The sequence below is a fragment of the Electrophorus electricus genome, chromosome 26 (assembly GCF_013358815.1).
Source record: "Electrophorus electricus isolate fEleEle1 chromosome 26, fEleEle1.pri, whole genome shotgun sequence".
NCBI classification, from domain to species: Eukaryota; Metazoa; Chordata; class Actinopteri; order Gymnotiformes; family Gymnotidae; genus Electrophorus; species Electrophorus electricus.
In genome coordinates, this window is record NC_049560.1 from 2295862 (window position 1) to 2319740 (window position 23879).

The 23879-nt window shown below is 46.7% G+C and overlaps 1 protein-coding gene across 2 annotated transcripts in view; it reads left to right on the plus strand.

Annotated features, from left to right (window-relative positions):
• dennd1b (DENN/MADD domain containing 1B) overlaps nucleotides 1-23879 on the plus strand; it is a 72582-nt gene that overhangs the window by 23429 nt on the left and 25274 nt on the right. The window contains exons 4-13 of one of the 2 annotated variants that reach the window (XM_035523299.1): nucleotides 4185-4234; nucleotides 5257-5376; nucleotides 9674-9743; nucleotides 11616-11696; nucleotides 13335-13382; nucleotides 14587-14640; nucleotides 14737-14847; nucleotides 19662-19762; nucleotides 21261-21306; nucleotides 22625-22726. In XM_035523299.1, the coding sequence (XP_035379192.1) occupies nucleotides 4185-4234; nucleotides 5257-5376; nucleotides 9674-9743; nucleotides 11616-11696; nucleotides 13335-13382; nucleotides 14587-14640; nucleotides 14737-14847; nucleotides 19662-19762; nucleotides 21261-21306; nucleotides 22625-22726 (783 nt within the window). The remainder of the gene's footprint in view (nucleotides 1-4184; nucleotides 4235-5256; nucleotides 5377-9673; nucleotides 9744-11615; nucleotides 11697-13334; nucleotides 13383-14586; nucleotides 14641-14736; nucleotides 14848-19661; nucleotides 19763-21260; nucleotides 21307-22624; nucleotides 22727-23879) is intronic. The other variant, XM_035523300.1, reaches the window with a different exon arrangement.

Sequence of the window (23879 nt, forward strand, 5' to 3'; positions counted from 1 at the left end):
GCAGTGAACCAACAGCGTGCCATTAAAGTGTAATGAAAGGGATCTCAGTAGGAGGACTCGAAGACCTAGTGCAGGCAAAGATTGCTTCTCTCAAACCCACCCCCCCCCCTCCAATTGATCAGCCATTGCATCAGACCCTCGTGCAGAAACAGAATGGAGGTGTGATGCTCCTTGTGTGCAGTCATGTGGGGATGTCAGGGGGCCTTGGGGAAAGGCGTGTGTGCTGTTTTAGGATCAGATTGCCTCATTCCTATTCTCGCCATAACCATTGGACAAGAACGGAAAACTTATCAGGTGCAAAAGTACCTACCAACACGACACCGTTGGCTTGTTGTAATTTGTAATATCAATGACGCGAAACACTGTTGAGGAGGAAGGTAGTGGCTGTTTCAGGTGCATGTCAGCTTTCCACCCATTCAAAGCTCTTCACTGTCAACCAGAGGCGTTGTTCAGGCGTTATTAGCTGCATTGTATGGTCCTAACCACCAAGACCTGACAACTGTAGCACACTCCTTTACATGGAATGTGGAGTAATTGGGGTGGCTTCCTTTTCTGTACTTTATTTATTTATTTATTTATTTTTAAAGTGATTTATGCTTCAGGCGTTTGGCTCTTTTGAACCCTTACTTGAATGTTGGTATATTGCGTCAGGACCTTACCGTGCTGTGTGTTTGACAGTGGCCACCCGTTCTTGCCAGCTGTTTGTTTCCATGTTGAAAGGATAAATTGGCTACCCCTCAAAGGGCTTTGGATGCAGCCCTGCACTTGAACCACCAGCACTAGCCCTACAAGAACAATAAAGAATGACTTTAGAACATCCAAAATAATTCTCTGAGTTATTCTACATCATGCCTGGATGATGAAGAAGAAATATTTGTAAAGCATTTGATACATTTTAATATGATGAAAAACCCACATTGCCAGCACTCCATACTGTATTTATTCCCATGTTATAGCTGATTATCAATATTATATGTATTAACAGTTAATAATGGGTCCACTCTGTGGTCTCATATTTGCTGTGATGTCAGTGGGCCTTTCTGCTGAACGGCCACTTCCTGTTCTTGCACACAGTGTTCTTGCCCAGCAGAGCAGGCTTAACATGTCAACCTAACCATTAGTTTTTTTTTGTTTTTAAAATGGCTGCGCTGGTTCTCGTTCTTTCGACAGAAGACGATACTGCGCGTTAAGCAGCTCGGGGAGCGGACGCTCCTCTGTGCCACGATAACCAGGGCCACAGTAGCTGCATGCCCGGCTCTCAGTGGCCTGCTGAGAGGGAGGAAGAGGACCTAATTGGGGAAGGGGGAGAAAGAGGCTGGGGGCTCTAGCATTGATCTGTGGGGAGATTGAGGGCTGAACCTGTCACCATGACTTCTGTGCCATCAGCATGGTGGCTGTGCCAGTCACACACACACACACACACACACACACACACACACACACACATATCCCCTGCTGGAGACAGTTCCACAGTGGCGTGTAGACCTGCTGGCTGGCAGAATTTTTAAAGAGCATGGAGGTTTAAAGACTGAAACCCCTAGGGAGGAATCCCACCAGCTTGAGGAGGAAAAGAAGGGCAATCTCTCACACACATGCGCCCCCCCCGCAGTCTGTCGGTCGGTCTGTCTGTCTGTCTTACACACACTGTCTCTCTTCCTGGTCTGTGTCTCATTTAATTCTCTCCTCCTTTTCTTTGTCTTTTCTCTCTCTCTCTCTCTCCCTCCCCTTCCTACAATCTCACCATCTTCTCTTTTCTCCCCACCGTCCTGTATCGACATGGTGGGCTTGTTTTGGGTGTGGGTGTCTACGTGTGATACTACTGCCTTTCTATCTTTTACCTAATAGCAGGCGAGTCCTCCCCCCACCAGACACCCCTCACCCGCCGTCCTGCACCGTCCTTCCCATTTGCATACCCCGAGCCCAAAAGCCCCTGACCCTTGGCTTCACTGTGAGACGGCCGCCCCGCTGCTGCGGAGCGCGCGGCCAGCCCCTGGGTAGTGGTTGCCGCCAATTCCTCAGCTGCTTATGCACCCCCCCCCCCCCCCCCACCCCCCCGTCTGGCCCTGGAGAAGCTGTGGGATGGGGGGTGGTGCGGTTCTTGTCGATGTGTGGGGAGGTAATAAATGAAGGCAGTGGAGGGAGAGGGAGAGGGAGAGGGAGAGAGGGAGAGGAGAGGCCGCGATTGCAGGCCTCCGCAGTGGGACCTGGGCCGAATGGAGACTGCTGTCTCACTGAGTGATATCCCTGTCTCAACAGTAAATAAATAATGCAGGCTGCTCAGCTCACCCTGCTGCCTCTAGTGAGTTGTAAATGTATTAGCTGCTTTATATTCTTTTGTCTTGGGAAAACGGTTGGGAGGAAGTGAGGAAAAGGAAAGAAAGATTTTGGGGATGGGGGGGTGGGGGGTTACAACCGAACAACAACAATAGCAACACCCACCCCACCGCCCCAAAGTGTGTTGCCTCTCCCCTGACGCGCTTTGCTGTAGTGTCCTCATCACCTGCATGAATGGCAATAAAGGAAGGTGTGCGGTGCACATGTGCACCGCCCCCCGGAGCGAGAACCAGCGCCTGGCCAAGAGGCCGGTGCCTGGGAGCACACAGGTGGCCAAGCTGCCCCCACTTGGGGACTTGTACACAGACACCCATGAAGACTTCTGCATGAAACACCACATGCTGACTTCATTTACTTTTGTCTGCCTGCTTTTATTTAGATATGTTTACTGTTAATTACTGAGGCTTTAAATGATTCTCCAGTTACCTTCCTCTAGGTTTCCCGTATGTAATCTGTGGATTAAGTTTCTCCAACACTTCTCTAATTAAATTTGAGAGAACATGAATTCATACCCAAAAGTCATTATTGATGCATTTCATTTTTTCCAGGTCTCTCAGTTTTAAGGGACTCGCACATGGTGTTCTGCTCGTGCGGGACCCTTGCGTCCGGGACTTTGGCATATCGCATGCGGGCCCGTTAGCTTCATGGGGCCGGCGTGATTCTGGCAACGCTAGTGCCCTTCCACCGATGCTCGTGGCTATGGGCAAGGTGTCAGATTCTAGCAAGGCATCCGCCCAGGGTGCCACGGTATGGCACTGTCCGGGGCGGGTGGGCGGGCAGGCGGGCGTCTCCGGTACGCAGTGCGGCGCCGGGCTTCTCTGCGCCTGGGCAGCGCCATATGCACGGCTGGCGAAGTGAGGCGCAACAGAACATATTGGCGCGCACCCATGGCAGTTAATAATAGCAGCGGGCACATACGGCAGCGCCGCGCTCGCTTGTGTGTGACTTTTTCGAGAAAGGAGAAGGGGGGGGGGAGGAGAAAAGAAGCAAAACCCAAACTCCAGTCGTGGAGTCGCAGGCCGCGGCGAGGCGCAGCGCTCCCTCTGCCAGCTCTCCTCTCCTGCCAGAGCCTTCAATCTCCTCTCCGCCATCCGTTTCACTGCTCCTCCACTCTGCCTCCCCTCCACCCCCTGCCGAGCGGTACAGCAACCAGCCATCAGCTCCACGCTCTTGCACACAAATAAACAGGCGCCGTAGACCAGGCCTTCCCTCCGAGTGGAGTCGGCTTTTCAGAGGGGGTGAACGAGGGGCGCTGGTGCAGGTTTTTTCGCAGTTAGGCTGCGGTGTGCGGGTCCGCACAGACGTGGCTAACCCATATGGTGCCGGGCTGGCTGGGGACATCCATATGCCGCTGGTGCGCAGGACGTCCCTCTGGGCCGGCATGGGGAGGCGAAGCCCTCAAAGATGCTTCCCCTATGCTTTCTGCCCAATCCCTGCAGTGGCCTGCCACCGTGTCTGCCACCCTGCCCCTGCTCCATGACCTCTACCCCATTCACCTTGCGAGGGCATGACTTTAATGGTAGCTAATCGCTTGCGTCGCTGGTAGCCACCTCTGCTAGCCTGGTGGCCACTGCGTTGTATGCTTGTTTTGTTAAGTCATCTGACGTGTGCTTGCACACAGACGAGTGTATTATAACACTTCATTGGGGTTTTTTGTTCATTGTTTGCATAGTTTGGGCTCTGTGACACTCAAAAATGTCCTTACGTAAACACAGTGTCAAAAGGTTGCTCTGCTGTAATTATATCTAGCCACTGATGGCCTGGGTATGTCACCTCCTGTCGTGAGGTCGCCCTCTGTGTGCTCCTTGCTGTAATAATATGCTGACCCTCTCTCTTTCTCTGTTTTGCAGCAGGTCCTGCAGACTGTGCCCAAGTTCTGCTTCCCCTTTGATGTGGAAAGGTAGGAACCCCTTCCTTTGCTCTGCTCTTTGTCCAAGTGCTACTAATTAGGTGAAAACGATAATTTTCTATGCCAAGCCCCGGACTGTATATACGCGCACGCACTCACGCGGTAAATGAGTAACAGGATGTGCCAGGTACCTTTTTTTTTTTTGGCCATCTTTAATCACCTGAAGCTACTCTTAAAACCACGTACTGAAACTCGACCAAACACCTGCAGTGAGGCCCTCACCCTGACTGTGTGTTTGCGTGCATGTTTGCTGTGATGCAGGTCGCCAGGCGACATATTGTGGGCCTGATTCTCCCAGCAGTGGAGTGCAGTGTAGACTTGCTGGTGGAAATAAAAACGTGAAAAGTGCCTTTGTATAGTTTATAGGCTCCGGGAGGCGGGGGTGGGGGGAGAGGTCTCCTCCTTCCTGCCGAAGCTTAACTGCTGCCATCTAGTGGAGGAGAGTGCGACGGCTCCTCTGCCGTCCCATGTCCATGAAACGCTGAGATGTGCGATTTAATGTGGCCAGGCTACTTTGGGACTGCAGTAACCACTCTTTTTATGGAGAAGCGATATTCCATCCTTCTCCCTGGCTGAATTTCATATGCATTATTCAACCTTGTGCAGAGGTATGGGAAAAGAGACATTAAAAACAGTGACCTATAAAAGTAAGGATGAGTTCTCAGATAATGGCGAATTCAGCTCAATCTCAAATTGAATAAAAGTTGCAGTGACAGCTTTGCGGCTATGTAAAGCTATTTTGCCTGTAAGAACTACTGTTCAATTGACCTGCATGTATAGTTTTAAGAAGTTGCCACTGTGTCTAGGTTTTTAAATTGAATCCTGAGATGGCACGTAATTGAGTAGAAGTTAATGAATGCCAAAACTGACTGCTGTGCCCCCCACCTGGTAATTAGTCTAAAATCTATTTCAGCATGGTCTAAACCTACAGGAATTATGTCTTGTTAGCTCGTGGACTGTGCGGGCCCTGTTTGAAGTGTGCATGTGCACTCTCCTCTGTGTCGTGCTTGCAGAGTGTCCAAGAATCAGGTGGGCCAGAACTTCACCTTTGTGCTCACCGACATTGAGAGCAAGCAAAGGTTCGGCTTCTGCCGCCTGACCTCCGGCTGCAAGATGTGCATCTGCCTGCTGAGGTGAGTCCCAGCATTTCCTCACCATCTCTACAACCGCAACTCCCATAATGCTGAACTCCTAAGGTTTTTTTTTTCTTTTTTATTATTACTATTTTTGTGTGATGTGTAGAGCAAACAGGTTGTTTTTTCAATATGAAAGGTGTAACCTGGTAGATTAAGCATGTATAATACATTTTCAGGACATAGAGCTTTTTGGAAAATAAAAAAGGTGGGAAAGTTTTGAATGTTAACTGCTGAGTAAATGCTTCTGTTTTTTAATTAGTTTGAATGTAGATTTCAGATATTTCAGAAATATTCACTAAGGCTTGTTCCTTTTTTTGGATTATCCAATATGTCAGTTTTCCTCTTTCCCCCTTTATCATTTTAAACTAAGAATAATTTTGTCATCTTTTATTTTTAAGGAGTCAGTCATGAGTACAGTGGATTTGTCCTTTTATTCCATGTTTTATTCAAAGACAATAGGACACTTGAGGTGAAACAAAAACCAAATGCTATGATTCAAACACCCTACAAAATCTGAACTATTTCACAAAACACAGCCAATTAACACCCAGCTAATGGAAAGGTGCTTTCTTGTGGTATTTCAGAATCCTTATTCAGAAATTCAGAGCAAGGCTCTTTCTCTCTTCATCCTGCTAAAATGACTACTTGATATTGATGGACAATTGCAGGTTTATCATTTACTTGATGAGCTGCTCTGCTCCCCCTCCCTGGTCTGGGTGCCCTTTGTTGTTGGGCTACTGGCACACAAGCGTGCCAGAGACGCTTCGCCGATAATTATGCATGAAGCCTCACTGCCAATTAGCAGAAGTCTCCCCTGTCCTTCTCACTGAGTTTTACATGCTAATTCATTTGACATATGATGTATAAAATTCATTATGCATTCTGAGTAGTTTGCATGGCTTACTTCATTCATAATAAGAAATGCATTCAAAGTTTCAGGCTTTTTTTAAAGGTCTCCGAGTTCTTTGTTTGCACAGTGTCAGTGGGGGGAAAAACAAATGCAGATAAACATGGTTGATGGTTTGTGATTTATCGTTTGTTAGAATTAAATGTTTTTGTCTCGGTGAACGTGAAGAAATATACAAAATTGATTTTTTTTTTTTGTACATTTGTAATTTTTTATGTTTGTAGTGACATGATGTTTGTATACAGAAAATGTATAAAAAATGAAAAGCTTATATTAAAACTAAACATCTAAAAAAATCTGTAAAAGAAGAATATGCTGTATAGTATAGAATTCTGAAGTCAATGACAATATGATGATGAAAATTCTCCTTCAAGGCAGTCACTCCCTCAGATACACACTACCTCTCCACCTGAATATAAAGCAAAGAAATTATAACAGATTGCATCCCTCTGATTGTGGTGGGACCATAAAATTGTCAGCCATGCTTACAGGAGGGAGCAGTCTAATAGCAAGGTCAGGTTTATGTGGACAGACCTTAAAAGCTGCCAGGCTTTCAAAGCAGAATTGTTCCATTTATATTTCTTCTTTTCTTTTCAAGAGCACCCAGTACACTCACTGCTTAGTCACCCTAACGCGACGCGGCCAGTAGCCTTCACACGTCGGAGAAACCCAAGCTGAAGAAGTTTCTCTCCGCCTCGCTTTATTTGATGGCAGAGACCTTTGCTGTGCTCTTTACAGTTTAGACGGAGCATAGGAGCATAATGCCTTGCCTGTGCATAACCGTTAACCTGGCAAAAGACAAGCTCCAGTCAGATCTGATTCTGAGCTCGTTACAAGGTGCCAGCTGTCTTAAGTAATCCATCTGAGCAAATGTAATAATTTAAGATATATTATGCACGTTATATGATGATACGACTCCCACGGATGCAAGACAGGCAGAAAGTTTGTATATCATTTATATGCGTGTAAAATATATGAGAGCTGTGTTTAAAATATTGCGTACACACTGTTACGGTAAGGCCAATTGTCATGGTGATCAAGATTGGGGTCCATGTTTGTCAGCCAGTTTAGGAAATAAAACCAAATGCAAATCTAGGAAGAAAATGATTTATGCTACCATTTTTAATCATGGTGTTGCTAGTGTGTGTGCACCATTAGACGCGCGAGGTCTTACTTATCGGTTGTATAAGTGGGTCATTCAGCCACAGGCTAAGGTGTGTACGAAGTCATGCATGTGTTTCAGATGAGCTGCTTAACTTTTAAGAAACATGGCCCTTCTGAGTTGAGAGTGCTAAAGGGTCAGAGATGCTCCCACAGCCTGGCATAGTTCATAATGATAAATGCCTTTTTATCAGAGGACTTGTCATACACAAACCCAATTTTAGTTACTGAATTGTCATGAAGATCGTAGGGGGTGGGAGCATAAAGAATAAAAATAATTTGAGTACAAGTTTAAAAAAAGAGTAGAAGAACTTGGTATTATTTTAGTTTATTACAATGGAATATATTATTGTCAGAGCTATTCCTCTCTACATATCTTGATGAACTAAGCTTCACTTCTCGAACAGCAATAGTTTATTTGACTTTGAAACAAAAAGTTTACTGGCTCCCTCATTTAGGAGTATAATGAGTGTTTATGTTCTTTGGGACCTGTTGAGTCTCTTTGACAGGACAGACTACTATTTAAATCCCTTTCACTAGTGAAAAATGAAGCATTAGCACCAGGAGCCTTGCATGTTAAACAAAGAGGGTGAGGAAGATAACGGTTAGCTTTGTTGTGCTTATCAGCGTTTAAGGTGTCAGTTGATCATTTTATCCTCCGCGTTGTGTCACGCTGACCAAACTACAGTGGCAGTTTGTTTGTACATACTTGCTGAAAGTTGCCCAGCATATGGGATATCGGGGTTTGCGTAGACATTTTTCATTTCGATAGTGTGACCTGGCTGGAGAGAATCTTCCTGTGGATGTCAAAACAGTAGTGTTTAAGGAGCTGATTGCTTCAGGTTAATGGTCATTCAGACTTCTAGCTCTTGCGCTCGAGTGCATGACCCTGGGAACGGCCCGCCACAGGCCCTCTCTGTGGATTTAAGCTGTATGAAAAATTTGCATTACGTTCACTTTATTGTTTTTCTTGTTGTCTGTTCATTCCGGTCTGCCAGAGTGCTCACTGACCCATGCAAAATGTGGTGGTGGTGGGGGGGGGGGGGGAGACTTCCCATCATATCCTGTCTGGATATGGAACCTGTTTTATGAAGATTTCCAAACAAGCAAAAAAATGGTACAAAAGGGCTGCATTTATGTTGTTTAACTTTTTTTAATCATCCATTAAATAAAGGTCTTCATTCAGTTTTAGCCATAGCCAGGCAAATGATGAAGAATGTATTGCAATTAGAAGAATTTATCAAATTTAGATGACCTCGGAGTAAAATGTGAGGTCCAAATAATGTGATCAGTTTTAATTAACTGTGAGATTCAAGATCATCAAAATGCATGAAATCAAGCCTGTGTTTAAGGACAGAAACATGCACACAAGCAGGACACATTTTTATCCCCCATTAGATTGCATAACAAAATAAATGGTGTGTTCTAAGCCAACCTCTATGCCAAAACAAAATCTTGGCCCTGTTCCACCTACAGAATCCTGTCAACTTTGCCAAGATTCTGTCAAGCTAAACAAAATGCACAATGTTGCAGATACACGATACTGTATCTCTTGGCGAGGTATTGTGTGATTTGTTATAACATGGATACAGTGTAAATTATTCTGGATTTTTTTTCTTCTTCTTTTAATTCAGTCGGCTCAGACTGGAATCATCTTTTTAAATGGTGAGGGGAAGAAAACCCTCCCGTAGTGGCTAATGTAAGACGCATGGTCTGCCCTGGCACACCTGGACACGGCATGCTTGTAAACCATCGCATGCTGCTTTGTACCTCTCCATGCTTTGGTTTATTACAGGCTACAGTGGCCCAGTCAGGGATTAAAAAAAAATAAATAAATAAATAAATAAAAATTTTTTTTTTTTTTTTTTTGGTTGAAGAAACCAAATCCTTTTATTTACCTGCCTCTTCACCGCTTCTCAAACTACAGCCTTGCCTGGAACGTTTCTAGCACGGATACCGGCGTGTACAAAGAATACGATAATGGGGATGGTTCACTACAGCTAAACGTGCCCAGGGAAGCCCAAAGCCGCTGGGTTAAATGTCAAGGTGAGACAGGAGGGAAGACTGCCTGTTGGTGGCTACTCTTGTGGGACTCTTGCGATTGACTTCAGCAGAGGCAGCAGTCCCGTCACCTGGAGTCGTTTTCTGTGCATCACGGCCACGTGCCGTAATTACCCTCATCTCCATTGTTCGTGATATGGTGTGTCTCTCTGTTTTGTCTTACAGCTATCTCCCATGGTTTGAGATCTTCTACAAACTGCTAAATACCCTGGCAGACTACTTAATGAAACGCCAGGTGAGTTTAACAGAGGTCTTCTGATCAGATGATGGGTTTTCAGGGGGAAAAAACAAAAGTTTGTACAATTCAGTGCTGCTTTGGCAGCTGCAGTGTGTATCAGACTCTGGACACATTCTCACACTGGCACTCTGAAAAGCTAATATGGGCTCATAAAATGTTCTTCTATGACGTCACGGCTTCGCGTGGCTGCATGGAGTGTGGGGCCCTCTGCTGAGCAAACCGCCAACATCCCGAGAATGGAAGCGGCAGGCCTGAGCCCGCGACGGGTTCCCTCCTCAGGCCCATCCTGAGTTTGGAAGGAGCCACGGCTGCAGAGCCGAACTCGGTTGTTAGGCGGTGGAGTGTGAAGAAAGCGGAGAAGGGGAAAACGCCGGCATGCGGCTAATCCAGCCCAGTTCGTCAGGCAGCGCCGTGCCGCGCACTCGTGTTCCGCTTTGCTTTGTTGTTGACATTTACCAGAGCAAACATCGAACAGGAAGTCAATCCTTAGTGATTTACTGGAAAACAAATCGCAGGGAAATGCACTGTGCCAAACCTTTTGTTCTCGTTGTTGTGCTCCCCACCCTCACCCCGCAAAGAGTAAAGCGTACCGTAACTTGCCGGGGAGAGCTGGGACAGAGGGAGAAATGTGAGGGTGAAATATACAGCTTGCAGAAAAAAGAGAAAAAAAAAACACAAGAAAAAACCAAAAGCGTGGTCTTGAAAGCACCAGCGTTCAGGGCAGAGGGGATGTGGAGGGACTTGAAGTTGCCGTATCAGTGGGCTGTCAGGCAGCTATGCTTAGCAGAGCTACTGAGCAAGAAGAGAAGGGGCGAAAGCTCCTTAACACAAACAGATCACAGGCCAATTACGCTGGGAGTCAGAGGGGCCACGAAACATTGCGCTGCTCCATATCGGCAACCCACCCACCGCGCAAGCTCTAGTTTCAGCTGTCCGTTATTTCGTTCTATTTCAGAGAAAAGTTAACTGTTTCATATCTTACTACAGTTTTTTATTTATTTATGGTCTTTATTGCTGGATTTTTTTTTTAATGCAGGATGCGGTAAAGTGAACGTATTGCTGTTTTTCGGCCACTTTTTATTCCCCCCCCCCCGCGCCAAGCAAAAACCCCACTGCAACTGTCTAACAAAGTGTGTGCTAAATGGATTAGTTATTTGGTGAGTGTGTGGATGTGCACGACTGCGTTTGTGTGTGGCGTTGCGCGTGAAGCGGATGTTGACTGACGAGGGAGGACGGGAGCGATGACGGTTTAAGGCAGCAAGGGTAGATGAAGTGTTTCCTCAGGCTGCGTTACTGACCATGCGTGTGAGCATCCAGGCTCTTGTGACAGCAGCCCGCGCTGTGCTGAAACACACACACACACACACAAGAACTAATAAAAGAAAAAGCCAGATGCAATTAGCTGTAAAATAAAACTGTTTCGTCTGTCCATGTCTTTTGCTGCTGCAGGACAGTGGTTCTATATTACGTAGACCGAAATGTAAATCGTATCCTTGTTGTAAGCGCTCGTAAAAGGGCAGCGTTATAATCCAGGGGCCTGTTTCGCGGCGGCACGTTTTCTCCAATGGCTTCCAAAACGCCGCCTTCTCTGAGTGAAGACGTATGGTTAATTACAAACAGACGATGGTGGCCATAAATCATCAGCAGAATAATAAGTGTCTGCCGTGGCCCAGCTTACCGTCTTTTAACCTCAGGATCGCTTGTTAAATGCGTGTCAGTCGGATGTTTTTTCCTCCCCCTTTGGGCTTGCTTCAGGGATACCGTGTGCGTGCGTGCGTACGCACAATTAGTCGCCGGTTGCCGCGTTACTGTGCTTCCTTTCCCCCTTTTAACACTGAGGTTTTTACCTCCCTTTTGTCTCTTTCCCAGGAAAGCGACTTGAATGACATGTTGGAGACGCTGTACGAGCTGGCCGTGCCGAAGCCGAACACGCCCGTGAGTCTGAGTGTGGTAGGTACACGAGACGAGAGCTGACGGCTCATTTGGAAAGTGGCTCCTGCCGCCGATCGTGCTGATGAGCCTCCGCTGGACATCATTAACCCTAATGGCGAATCGTCAGGTGTAGCCTCAGCGCAGGTTAGCGCGCTCGCAAAGAGCTGGCTGTCAGTGCTAGAAGAGCGTGTGTGTGAAGTTTGACATACCAGAAGGTAATACTAGCCGTGGGATGTTTTAACTTTTTTTTTTTTTTAAGATGTGTGTGGAGCCGTTAGAATGTGGTGGAATTCAAGTGATGTAGCTGACCTTTCTTGACAGCAGGGCTTAGGCATTCTTTGGTTAGTTACAGTGATTATATTTATGATAGCGCAATGGTTGTAATGAAAGTAAACAGAAACGTATTAACAATATCAAGCACTATTCAGAACATCTTGAAAAGATTCATATTTGTGTGTATATATGTGTGTGTGTGTGTGAGTGAATAATTTGTTTGTTTTTTATATATAAATAACCTGTTTATTTATCATTTCATATACTGTGAATATTGGTAATTTCAGCATGCATTAATGGTATAGTTAAACCATACACACACACATAAACACCTTAGATTTGATTACAACCCCATGCTTGCTTCTTGCTTTTACCCTGAGAAATACAACAAATTTTAACATGGTTACCTGCTCAGACCTGGAACAAAGTTTGATGTGGAATTGACTAAGCAATATGTTCAAAATGGTAAAAATCTTAAAAAAAAAAAGAAAAAAAAAAGGCAATCTCCTTCTGAGTATGAACCCTGCAAGAACAAGGGTTTGCATATTGCCCTGGGGCAGGTTGCAAAAGATCCAGGAAGCCACATGCTGGTAAGTGCAGAGGCAGGAGTGTGGTAATGGCGTACAGAGAGCCTAAACTTTAGAGAATCTGAAACTGCACTACTAATTGCATGGGAGAGGAGGCTTTCCACTGGAGCTCAGGAAGCCAGCGCCGTCCCTTTAAAATATGGCGAAAACAAACCGTCCTGGATCTTGGTATCTGTTTCTTCTGTTCTGGAAAACAATCAAACTTCCTGAATGATTAATGTTCTTCCCCACTACTGTATTCTCTTTTTGAATATCAAAAAGATTCTTTAGTTTAGCACTAAAAGCAAAAGGCAGCACTCAAGAAATCTCCTTGATGCTTTTCTCATGAACCCATATTCAGTGTTTTTATATAAACATTGCTCAGAAAATGTAAGCATGCCCCAGCCCTGAGAGTGCTTAAATATCTGCTCAAGAGGCAGCAGTGACAGATTAGATCGATGGCTGGTGTCCTCCTCCCCGACATGTAACTGAATAACTTCTTTTTATTGCCACCACTGCTAGACATTTCATAAAGAAAATTCGTTTTTGGCATTAACCGTGGAATAGTAACACAGGCTAACCATGACAGTCAATCATTTTAATACAGCTCCACCGGGTCCCTGCTCAGGAGTGGGTGACGGATCCGTCCCGGGGCTGTGGCCCGTCCACCCGCCTGCCGGAGTCGAGAGTTTAGTTAGCCAGCCTCCGTGGAGAGCATCTCTGCATAAGCCATTGGGAGAGTCTGCTTGGGTCATCACAGGGGATTTCTCGGAGTGGCCTCCGTTTTTAAGTGTGCTTGTGGGCTGTCTCTCACCAGGTGGCGAGCTCACCCCTGCAAATCATTCTCTGGACCTTCAGTGCCAAGGTGGGAATGGGTGCGATCGTGTCGAGCCTGGGACTATGCACTAAGGGCTGTGGTGCTGCTAGCGCTTCCCTCTGCTACTGGGTGTGCTGGTGTGTGTGTGCGCACGCGCGCGTGTCTGTGCGGGCACGTTTGTGCGCTTGCGTGCGTGCGTGCGTGCGTGTGAGGAGGGAGGCGGGTATCTAGGATTCTGCTTGCACCAGAGAGACCAGCAGACGAGTTGGCCGAGCACAGTGATAGCAGGCGCTCTGATAATGTGTGATTTTTATAAACATGGGTGCGGAACTGCGGCCGCGGCCAGCTGGATCTGCAGCCTGCGACACCGAGGCCAGCCCGGTGCTCTGTGTGGGAAAGTAAACACACATGCTTGGGGATGGCTATGGGCAACAGTGCACAGACTTCTTCCTCTCACTTTTGGGCTGTGGACTCTCTCTCTCATATTTATAATTTTATTTTTATATATATATATATATATATATATATATATATATATATATATATATATATATATATATATATATATAAAAATGTGTGTGTATGTAAAAGGAGCACTCCAAACAGGGTCTTACTCCCCCGCTGTCTTGACACAGGAGTGAAACAGGAGTTAGACTGCTTTATGGTGTTCCCTCCGTTTCGTAACAACTCGATCTCAGTACTGTTAGTAAATAATTCAAATTAAGCTCCTTTTTTTTGTATTACATGACATAAACTTGCCTTTGTTTGTTGAGCATATGCAAAAGCAAGAAAGTTGAACCCAGGCACTCAGCAACAGATGGGCCCTCTTCACACACAATGAGGCATGGCCTAGCCTGGGGAGAGAGGGAGTGAGTGAGCGCGATGGAAGGGGGAAGACGAACACGCCACAGACAAACAAAAGCTCTAAAGTTGGCGCAAGTGTGAGATCTCTGCACCGGAGCCCCTTTGATCCAGACATTAAACCTGCTCGCCTGCGCTGGGCAGACTCCTCTGATCCTGCCACAACATGGCTGTTGCCTTTCGTGCCTTCCTAATAAAGACTTTCCTCTCCGTGCACCAGGAGCACTCTCCTCCTCCGGTAGCGCCAGCGGGGGCGGGGGTCCACAGCTCATGTGCCATGCGCCATTAGAAAAGTTCTGCCACCTGTTCTGTAGAGTGGTGGTCGTGGAAGAGGGATGCTTCTCCTGTTTCAGAATGTCCTGACACTGTTTTCTCTGTCTGTTTCCCGCAGCATTCCTACTTCATAGTGCCGGATATTAACGGACTCCCAACCATACCTGAAAGTGTGAGTGTAATCATCACAAATGACGTCTGTGTAAGAAACCTGTAGGTAAAGCTGTTTTATTCATTTGTTAATACACCCTGCTGCTTTGGCCATCAGCGGAACTTGACGGAGTACTTTGTGGCAGTGGATGTGACCAACATGCTGCAGCTGTACGCCAGCCTGCTGCATGAGCGCCGCGTCATCATCACGTCCAGCAAGCTCAGCACGGTGAGCCCCTCGCATTCCCCCAGCACCCCCCAGGCGCATGGGGCCTCAGAAGTGTACACGAGCGAGCCAACTTCCCATTGTGCTTCTTTCCCTGCTCAGACTTCATGGCTGGTTCGCACCAGCGTCAGCCGGGCGTTATGTTATCAGTTAGTACAGTTCCAGCTCGTTCGCATAGTTTCTGTCCGGCTCCTCTTCCCTCAGAAAGGGAGTGGATGCTTATCATGTGTGGGGAGGTGTGGGGGGGGGGGGTCAAACCTTCCTGACAGCTCAGGGAGAAGCAGTGAGTGAGGTCATGCGTGCGCTATCTCTGCTTGCGGACTTATCTGCGGCAGGAGAGAGAGAGAGAGAGAGAGAGAGAGAGAGAGAGAGAGAGAGAGAGAGTCCCGCCGACAGAGCCGGAACCAGGTGGAGCCGGACCCGGGGGGAGCCTGCCAGGATGACCCAAGCTGCTGAGTATTCTACTCCTCCGGCCCGCCGTGCTCATTCCACATGCTCACTGACGCGAGGGCTTAGCACATCTAAATTGTTAGCCTCTTAGGTAGAGGCTCTCCCTATCTACCTCAGTCTCTCACTCTTTATCTCTCTCCTCCTCCCCCTCCCCTCAAACTCTCGCTCTCGCTGATTTACCTGATTTACTGTTTTTCAGGAGGAGAGGTTGGCCCATCTGTAAAACCACTATGCCAGTGTGGTTTGTGTGAAGCTCGTCAATATTAGGGCCTCTCCTTCACTTAAGCCTTTCATCTTTCCAGATCCCAATCCCGTCTGTCTTCCTTTGTTAGCGAACCCTTCAGTGAGTGAGGCGGTGGGGGGGGGAGGGGGTGTCGAGTCCATGTGTAAAATTGCACCATAATATATATTTTTTTAATCTCCATCATGGTCCAGAGGGAAGGCCGGAAGGACATGGTCTAGCTCGGGCCAAGATCCCGCCATTCTTGGAGAGAGGGAGAGGGAGAGAGGGAGAGGGAGAGAGGGAGAGGGGGAGAGGGAGAGGGAGAGAGGGAGAGGGAGAGAGGGAGAGGGGGAGAGAGGGAGAGGGAGAGAGGGAGAGGGAGAGAGGGAGAGAGAGAAGGGCATACATTATGTATGCTTCAGGCTGGCCCGAAATGTGGGGGGAGGGGGGGTGTACCTGCTGTGTCAGTCGAGCAGGACATGCACGCAAGCCTCGGCCGCCTCGGAAAGCAAAGGAATAAATCATGATCTTACAACGATGCATCAGTTGACTTATCGCTGTTTTGTGAGCAGAGGTGAGACGCGGCGCTGTTCTGGGGCGGCCTCGGCGAGGCAGCGGCGCGTGCAGCCTTGTCATGTGCCAGTATAATTGTGCTGCATCAGGCGGCCTCTAACTAGCCAGCTGGGAGGCCGTGGCGCGTTTCATCGGCCAGGCCCCCTCGGCCGGCCCCGAGCCGTGACAGCAGCCTTCTCATCATCCTGTCAGTGGTATGCTAACAAGAGCTGATCCCAGGCTTGGCCCGTGCCTCTCACCACTGAGGTCCCTTTTGGCCTTCGACTTCTCCTGCGCTCGCTCGCGCTCTCTCTCTCTCTCTCTCTCAGCCCCCCCCCCTCCCCCAATCGCTCTGCGGCCTCGTTTTCGGCTCTCCCTCCGAGCGTCTCTCACGCCCCCGCCTTTGATCCTTGCCTCTCATCCCGTGCCGCGTCCTCTCGTCTTCCCATGCGGCACAGCGACGGATTAGCACACTGTTCTGTTTTCCCCTCTCTGGCCTCTCTGCACCTTTTTCTTATCTTTTCTCCCCCACATACCCTCCTCCCCCCACCTCTTGGAGCCACCTACTTGTTATCGAGGTGCCTTCGGCTTGGAGTGGTGCGCATTCGCCGACAGCAGCAGAGGGGGAGCCGCGGTAATTGGGAAGCAGGGCGGAGGACCAGCAGAGCAGCAGCCCGCTGGGTGGGGGTGGGGGAGGATGACACACACACTCTGGGGTTTGTCACCAGCGTCAGGGAGAATCACACCTTCAGTCTGCCCCGCAAACAGCGCGATGCTGTCTGCAGCGCCGTGCTTATCAGAAGATCAGGAAATTTCGGTCCTGGCCTGTTTCTTTCCAGATGTTGCCACAGACACGCTCTCTGTTGCCACGGTGCTGTTTAGTAACATCTTCACGTGGTCGTAAATGACTGTGCGTTGGGTACCGCTTTCCAAGCTTGTGTTCACAGAATGCGCCTGGTGAAAAGCCCACAGTAAACCCACCTTAAACATGGAACATAGTCACTGATCCAGTGTAGTTACTCTGTGAGTTTAAGCACCATTGCCAAATTTTTTATTTTTCCTCCACAAACTCAGTCCAGTGCTTCAGTTATGCCACTTGCCCTTGGAAAGGGTTTCCATAATGGGGTAAAATCTTTAAAAATGCTGCCTTTGCCCTTGATGGACATTTGCGACTCCTTCGCCCACGGTGTAAATTCTCTAGCCCTTACTAGGCTCCTTCAGCTCTTTCTCTGTCATCTAGGTTTCCACCAGTTCAGCCTTGACACCCAAACGCTTTTCAGGTCTCTCTTGACAACAAGGACTTGAAGGAAAGCTTATGTCTCGTGTACGTACCCAGCTCACTTAAAAGCAGTTCCGACACTAATTTTAAATTTTAAATATTTCCTGTTCCCTTAAACCTCTCAGTGGCAGAGGTTCTCCGAGACCCGGGTTTGACCCGTCTCGCCTCCCCCCAACAGTGTACCCGGTCCGTCTCTGATGCGAGAGCGTGCGGGTCGTGTAGGAGGCTCCCTGCTGGGGCTGGTCCCTAATGGCTGCACGGGCTGTGTTGTTCCTTTGAGCCTGGTCACCTCTGTATAATCTGCCATGTGTCTGGGCTGCTCTGTGCCGAGAAGACCCTCCACTTTACATGCTCCACGCTTGCTCATTAGCCATCCAGCCCAGTGGGCCCCAGTGCTGCTTCCAAACAAGCCATAATCCAGCATTTGTTCTTGGGGATGTGATCTGTGCTTTTCCATCCAATGGAATATCTATCTCACTCACACACACACACACCTACATGTTTTGTTTTGTTGTGTGTGTGTTTTTTTTTTTTTTTTTTTTTTTAAGCCATTTGGCTTTTGTCATTAAATATTTATAAGCTTGGCAAATATTTGATCAGCAGCTGTGCTCCAGCAATTGAATATTGTTGAGGGTTAGATGTAGTTTTAGACACACTCTTACATTTTCTCATTAGTACTAAACATTTTATTTCTTTAATGCCAAAAAATCCTTTATGGAAGAGCAAAAAAAAATCAAGCATCTAATTTTTCAAGTTGCACAAATATTTCTTTTACTTTCATTACTTCCTGTTTTTCTGACCACTCCTTTCAAGTTCAGCATTATTCGCCCCCGTGGGACTTGTCGTTAAGGTTTGTTGGAAGAATCGGACTGTTATCAAGTTGACTTTTCATGTCTCTGTGGTACAGAGAGGTTTTTGTACAGCAATTTAGACAGGAACTTCTTTGTGTGGTTAAAGAAAAGGGTGAGCAATTATTTGACCCTTCAAAAATCATTTATTGTTGTCGGGTCATTTGAATAAAGAAAAGATAAAATCGGAAATGTCTGGATGGTTTGAATGTCACCTGATACCCGGCTTAATAAGTAATATTAATTTATTAGTCCTAAATTACCCAAGCACAATTAGATATGTCACAGTTTAAGGTATTCCATTTACAAAGAAATGGCAAATCAAATTTGCATATGTAAATATGCAGAACAAGGTCTCACTTTGTGTTAATTAAAGTCAGAGTGGATGCATTCGTAGTATGCAGCATGGTGTGGATTTTTTGTTTGTTTGTTGTTGTTGTTGTTTGTTTAGAATAGAATACAAAAGTACTTATGTAATTTACCCAATGATCCACTCACTAAAGCAAACCACAGTGATGACAAAGCCATAGAGTCCTTTCCCCTGCCTGCGTGGCCTTGCGCAATGGAAGGATGGATATCCTTTAAGCTGGGCCTGGTGCCGCTGCTAAACTTGGCTGGTTTCGCTGGGGGTGATGGGGTGGGGGGTGGTTTGTCTCATGATGGCCTGGTGCAGGGGTTCACACATTATTGGAAGCGCCGATTGTCATGCACCCCCCCCCCCCAAAAAAAAGATCCTCCCCAGCCTGACTCCCTGCGGTATACCAGTGGCTCACGGTCTCTCTCGGCTAACTCATGTTTCATTCTTTGGCAATTTGCCCTAATGAAGTCCCTGAGGAGCCTTCAGACCTCTGTTCTTTTTCCATATTTAATCATGTTATTTTAATCTGGGAGGTGTGTGTGTGTGTGTGTGTGTGTGTGTGTGTGTGTGTGTGTGTGTGTGTGTGTGTGTGTGTGTGTGTGTGTGTGTGTGTGTGTGTGTGTGTCATTACAATCGCTAGGTAGCCATGAGCACGGATGAGAGTGTGAGGAGGGTTCATGTGGGTTTTCTCCCACCAGACATCCACACCATCCGTGCAATTAACGATTGGTTTTTTGTTTACTAGTTGTATTTACTTCTTATTAAAACTCTTTACAGCTCTTTAATTCTATGTTAAAACTGTAATAGTATATCTGTCAAATTTAAAAAAAATGTATATATTTTTTGAAACACTTGGCTTGAACATCTTCATTTAGTATCCTAAATCTGTTAACATAAAAAAGAATGGAAATGTGTTTAAAATACATGTGATGGTTTTGTTAGAATTGAAAATATATCTTTTTAATTAATGAATTATCTCTGCATTTGCCCATATTAAGCAGAATCCCCCCCAAACCGTTCACTGAACAGCATGTTCCACGCTCTGCTGAATGACTGCTCATAACTGTGTCTGTGTGTCTGTCTGTCATTGTTTTGTGTACTTTCCAGTTAACCGCATGTGTGCACGGAGCTGCCACCATGCTCTTCCCCATGCACTGGCAACACATCTACATCCCTGTCCTTCCCCCCCACCTGCTGGACTACTGCTGGTAAGAACACACACACGAGCACATCGAGTGGCGTCTGGACAGCCTTCACTCAGGGTTGCCCATGGTTCTGATTGCAGAGTGCCAGTGTATGTGTTTCGCTTTGCTGTTCGTTATTCACATCCCCATACCTGCTCTTAGAAGGCTCGTCCAGGATTCATGCAGATATCCACGCAGCCTGTTTCCTGGTGGCTCATTGTATTCGGAGCTCTGGACCAGGGCTAAGCGTGCTGTGATTAAATCTCATTCTGTACCACTCTGGCCTGCCAGAACCCTACCAACGGGGATGTGTATGTAACAAACGTTCACAATAACCTTCCTAAATATTTTATTCTTTCTGCTGCTTTAGTGCCTCTTCCAGTATGTCTGAGAGCTTGAAGGATTTGAGCGGTACAAATCGGGCCGAAACCTGGTAAATCTGAGCGGGCTTCTCCAGGCTAAGTCCGGCTTGCTTGGCGCTCCACACTCTTTTCGCTTGGGGAACGTCTCCTACCAGAACTGCTCACCACATGCCAGTTCTGGCCTTTGACTGTGACCTTGGGCTAACGCCCCACTAGCCGGCCGGGCTGTTAGGCTGCGCCTCTTCTGCTCTTTTGGCCACGCCTCTACGGCCAGCTGCTATACCCGGCCTGTGTTGGGCCTTTCCCAAGCCCTGCACTTCATCAGAACTCCAAAGTGACTCTTGCATCTTAAGAGAAAGTTCCTTTCCTGGAAAGGCTTCCTGTTGACTTGACAAAATAGAATTTAAATCCCCCTGCAAGACTTTGTTTTAGAATTAAAAATAAAATCAAATCAAAATTAACTCAGCTGCTCATGTGTTGCAATATACAATGCAAAGAATATCTTGCTTGGATAGTGGCTGTGCAGTGGTAGGTGATAGAAATGGCAGTGATTAGCACTAGACGTTTAGAATGAAATTGCAGATATGGCTAGCAATAACACTGGATGCAGGGTCTCTCGTTCCCTCTCTCTGAGGCCATAGCAGATGCAGCGGTGAGGCTAACCCATTAGCGAAGCGTAACTTGATTGAGCAGCCGTAGCAGCAGCTACCCAAAGCTATCTAATTACAGGGCCCTGCCTCTCTCTGTGCTCCGGCGAGTCTGCCGAGTGGCGCGCCCCAATTACACTAATCACCCTCCGCGCTTCCAGCGGCCCTTCCTGGAAACCGCCAAAGAAGCTAATAAAGTTTCCTTCCCTAAGCGCATTTTGCCAGAGATATTCGTCAATTTTCTGTCCGCTCTTCTTCATGCCGAGAGCGGGGTTATGCTTCTGAGAGCTGCGCTCCTGTGCTGCTCTACTTGACGATTCCTTCTAGATCATCTGAAGCGAGTCTGTTTGGTTCATTTTGGCAAAAAAAACAACAACTGCTGTTTAAAAAAAAAAAAAAAAAATACAAATTTTCAGCCCATGGTCACCCCCTTCCCCCACACACCTGGTAAGCCATTGTTCACGTTACTCTTAGGTCTGTTACTAATTCCTGTGGATTGCCTCTGTCCCACAGTGCGCCCATGCCGTATTTGATTGGAGTTCATCTGAGCCTGTTGGAGGTAAGCACCATCAGTCTACTGTCAGTAGCTCAACATCTGTTTGTCTTCACCTAAGTGTTTCTTTATCTTCCCCACTGAGTGGCAAGCCATTATTTGATAGATATCCATTACTCGACACCATCTTGCAGCCTCTTGTTTCCAGCATTTCCTTACCGTCTTCGTGCAGTAGGCACACGGTCACTTCATATCACCCATTCTAAAGCAGATGGAGAATAACGGTACCTAAAAATCCGCCAGAGTCCTTTGAAATTCAGTCCTAACGATGCAGTGTTTACTCTCACGGCCCAGAGCAGAAACACGCGGACACCTCTGGAACGTGACGGCTCGCTCCGTGTTTGATCCACCGGGTTCCTGTTTTAGTGGGGGTTGGGGGTGTGGGGGACGCCAGAGGCAGACCTATAGCGGCACACGGGCAGCGATCTGACGAGGCCGACAGTCGCCAGCACCAGCGGCGTTCCTCACACTCGCTTTAGTGATGCTCCCCCTAACTGCCTGCACATAATTAGACCAAATCAGCACACGGGCCTCCTTAGCAGCGGCTGTCGAGAGTGACAAACCTAGGTTTGGGGTTTTGTTTCTTTTTTTTTTTCTCCTTTTTTTTTTTTTTTTTCTCTCCACATGCTTGGTTGTTTCTTCCACCTGCACTGGCAGTATAATTGTGCGATTTTGTTACCACAATGACGTGCCACTACCTCCGTTCGGATGCACGCAGGAGGCATCTCGACAAAATGCTCCCCTTCCCGAAGTAGCTGAAAGCAGCCTTTTCCATATTTGATGAGCTTGGAGAAGTGTGTTTACGTTTGCGTTTCTCCTCTGTAATATACTGCTATTTCACTGAAAGCTGGATGTTGCACCAACCCGTTAGTGTTGAAGTTTTGAATAACATTTTTGAAGTTTTATTTAAAACTTTATATTGAACATGCAGTAAATATTTAATGATGAAGGAATGATTGTATTGCATTTGTGGCTTTATAAATATAATTTGATTTTGACTTAATTTGAACTACTTTACTGCGACCATTGAGTAGCATCTATTTGTTTTTACATTAAGGTTTTGTTCACTGAATTTGTATGGTGTTATAAAAATATGCCAGTGTAGTCACTTGAATACAGTTGTGCTTACTGCCAGTGTTTCACTGTGTTATCAGGGCATATTTATTGTCCTAGTTCAAGAAGTCTTATAATGTTCAAAGTTGTGAGTTGCCTCAGTTCTTAATTAGTGATCATCTTTATAAGCAAAGTGCATACACTGACTTTGTAGTGTAACTGCAATTCTTGTACTTTTGCTGGAAACTTCTAAATGACCATGTTCACACAGAGGGTGAAGAGCAGATCCCTTGAAGACGTGGTCATACTTAATGTGGACACCAACACCATAGAGAGCTCCATAGACGATCTGCACAACCTGCCCAGTGATGTGGTGAGTGATTTCAGTTCTCACCTAGAATAAGCTTCATTTACTTACACACATGCTCAGAAATAAACTCATACATACTCATATGGACACAAATAAACACACAAGACTCTTGGTCGTCATGTTCCCCATTATGATTCTTCCAAGAACACACACACTTGCCCCCCTGCTTCCACAGGCTTTCATTTTCCCTATCTCTTCAGCTTGAACATTAACTAACACACACACACACACACACACACACACACACACTCCGGCCAGAGAAAAGTGCTTCTCTCTCTTAACACCCGTTCCCCCCCGGCATAGCTGGAGCGGTCTATCAGTAAACTTGCCTTGCAATGTTGGAAGGAAGAGGCTAGTTGCCGTGTGGCCAACATACAGCTTCTGCCTTCATCTTTGTCTTTATTTTTTTTCCCCCATCCACGCCCCCCTCCCTTTCATTTTAATCATTATTTCTTATGGAGCGTGCCTTTCTGGCTGGCCAGTGGCGTGCCTTGCTGTGCGCGAGCATGCTGGATTTTCAGCAGGTACAGAGAAGAAGGGGGCCAATTATCAGCCACCTGCCAGCGCCTTCTCCCTTTAATTAATGTTGTGGTGACACCGGTCAGTGCAGCAGGAAACGCAGCTACCGTCAGGGTCAGAAATATGTCTGTCATCTGTCCTTTTGAACATTAAGGAATTTGTTTGTTTCTCCCTCTCCCCACCGCTCCTGGTCTCCCGCCTGCTGGGGGGTGTATATTGGCGGTCCTATACGACTAACTGGAACCCTACCGCTGTCTGTCTAAGCAGGAGGGGAGGGGGGAAGCCCTTACTGTTCCGTGTCTCAGCGCCGACATTCCATTTGTAAATTAAATTGCAAACTGAGTGTGTCATAAAAAGGACTCTGGTCTTTTGAAACTGACAGGAAGGCAAAAAAAAATCCTTTGTCTTCATGGTATGATAAATTAAGTGGCAGCACGATGTTTGCTTTGATCCTTTCACACAATTTTTCATTGAGTAATGATAGGACATGCTCTGCATATCATGTTAAATTACCCCACCTGAAATGTAAATGTCACCTGCAATAATATATTTATTGCCACAAAATAAATTTTTTTTCTTTCCTTATCACCTTTGGGGATATTAAAATTCATAACCAAAAGAATGGGCTATAATTGAG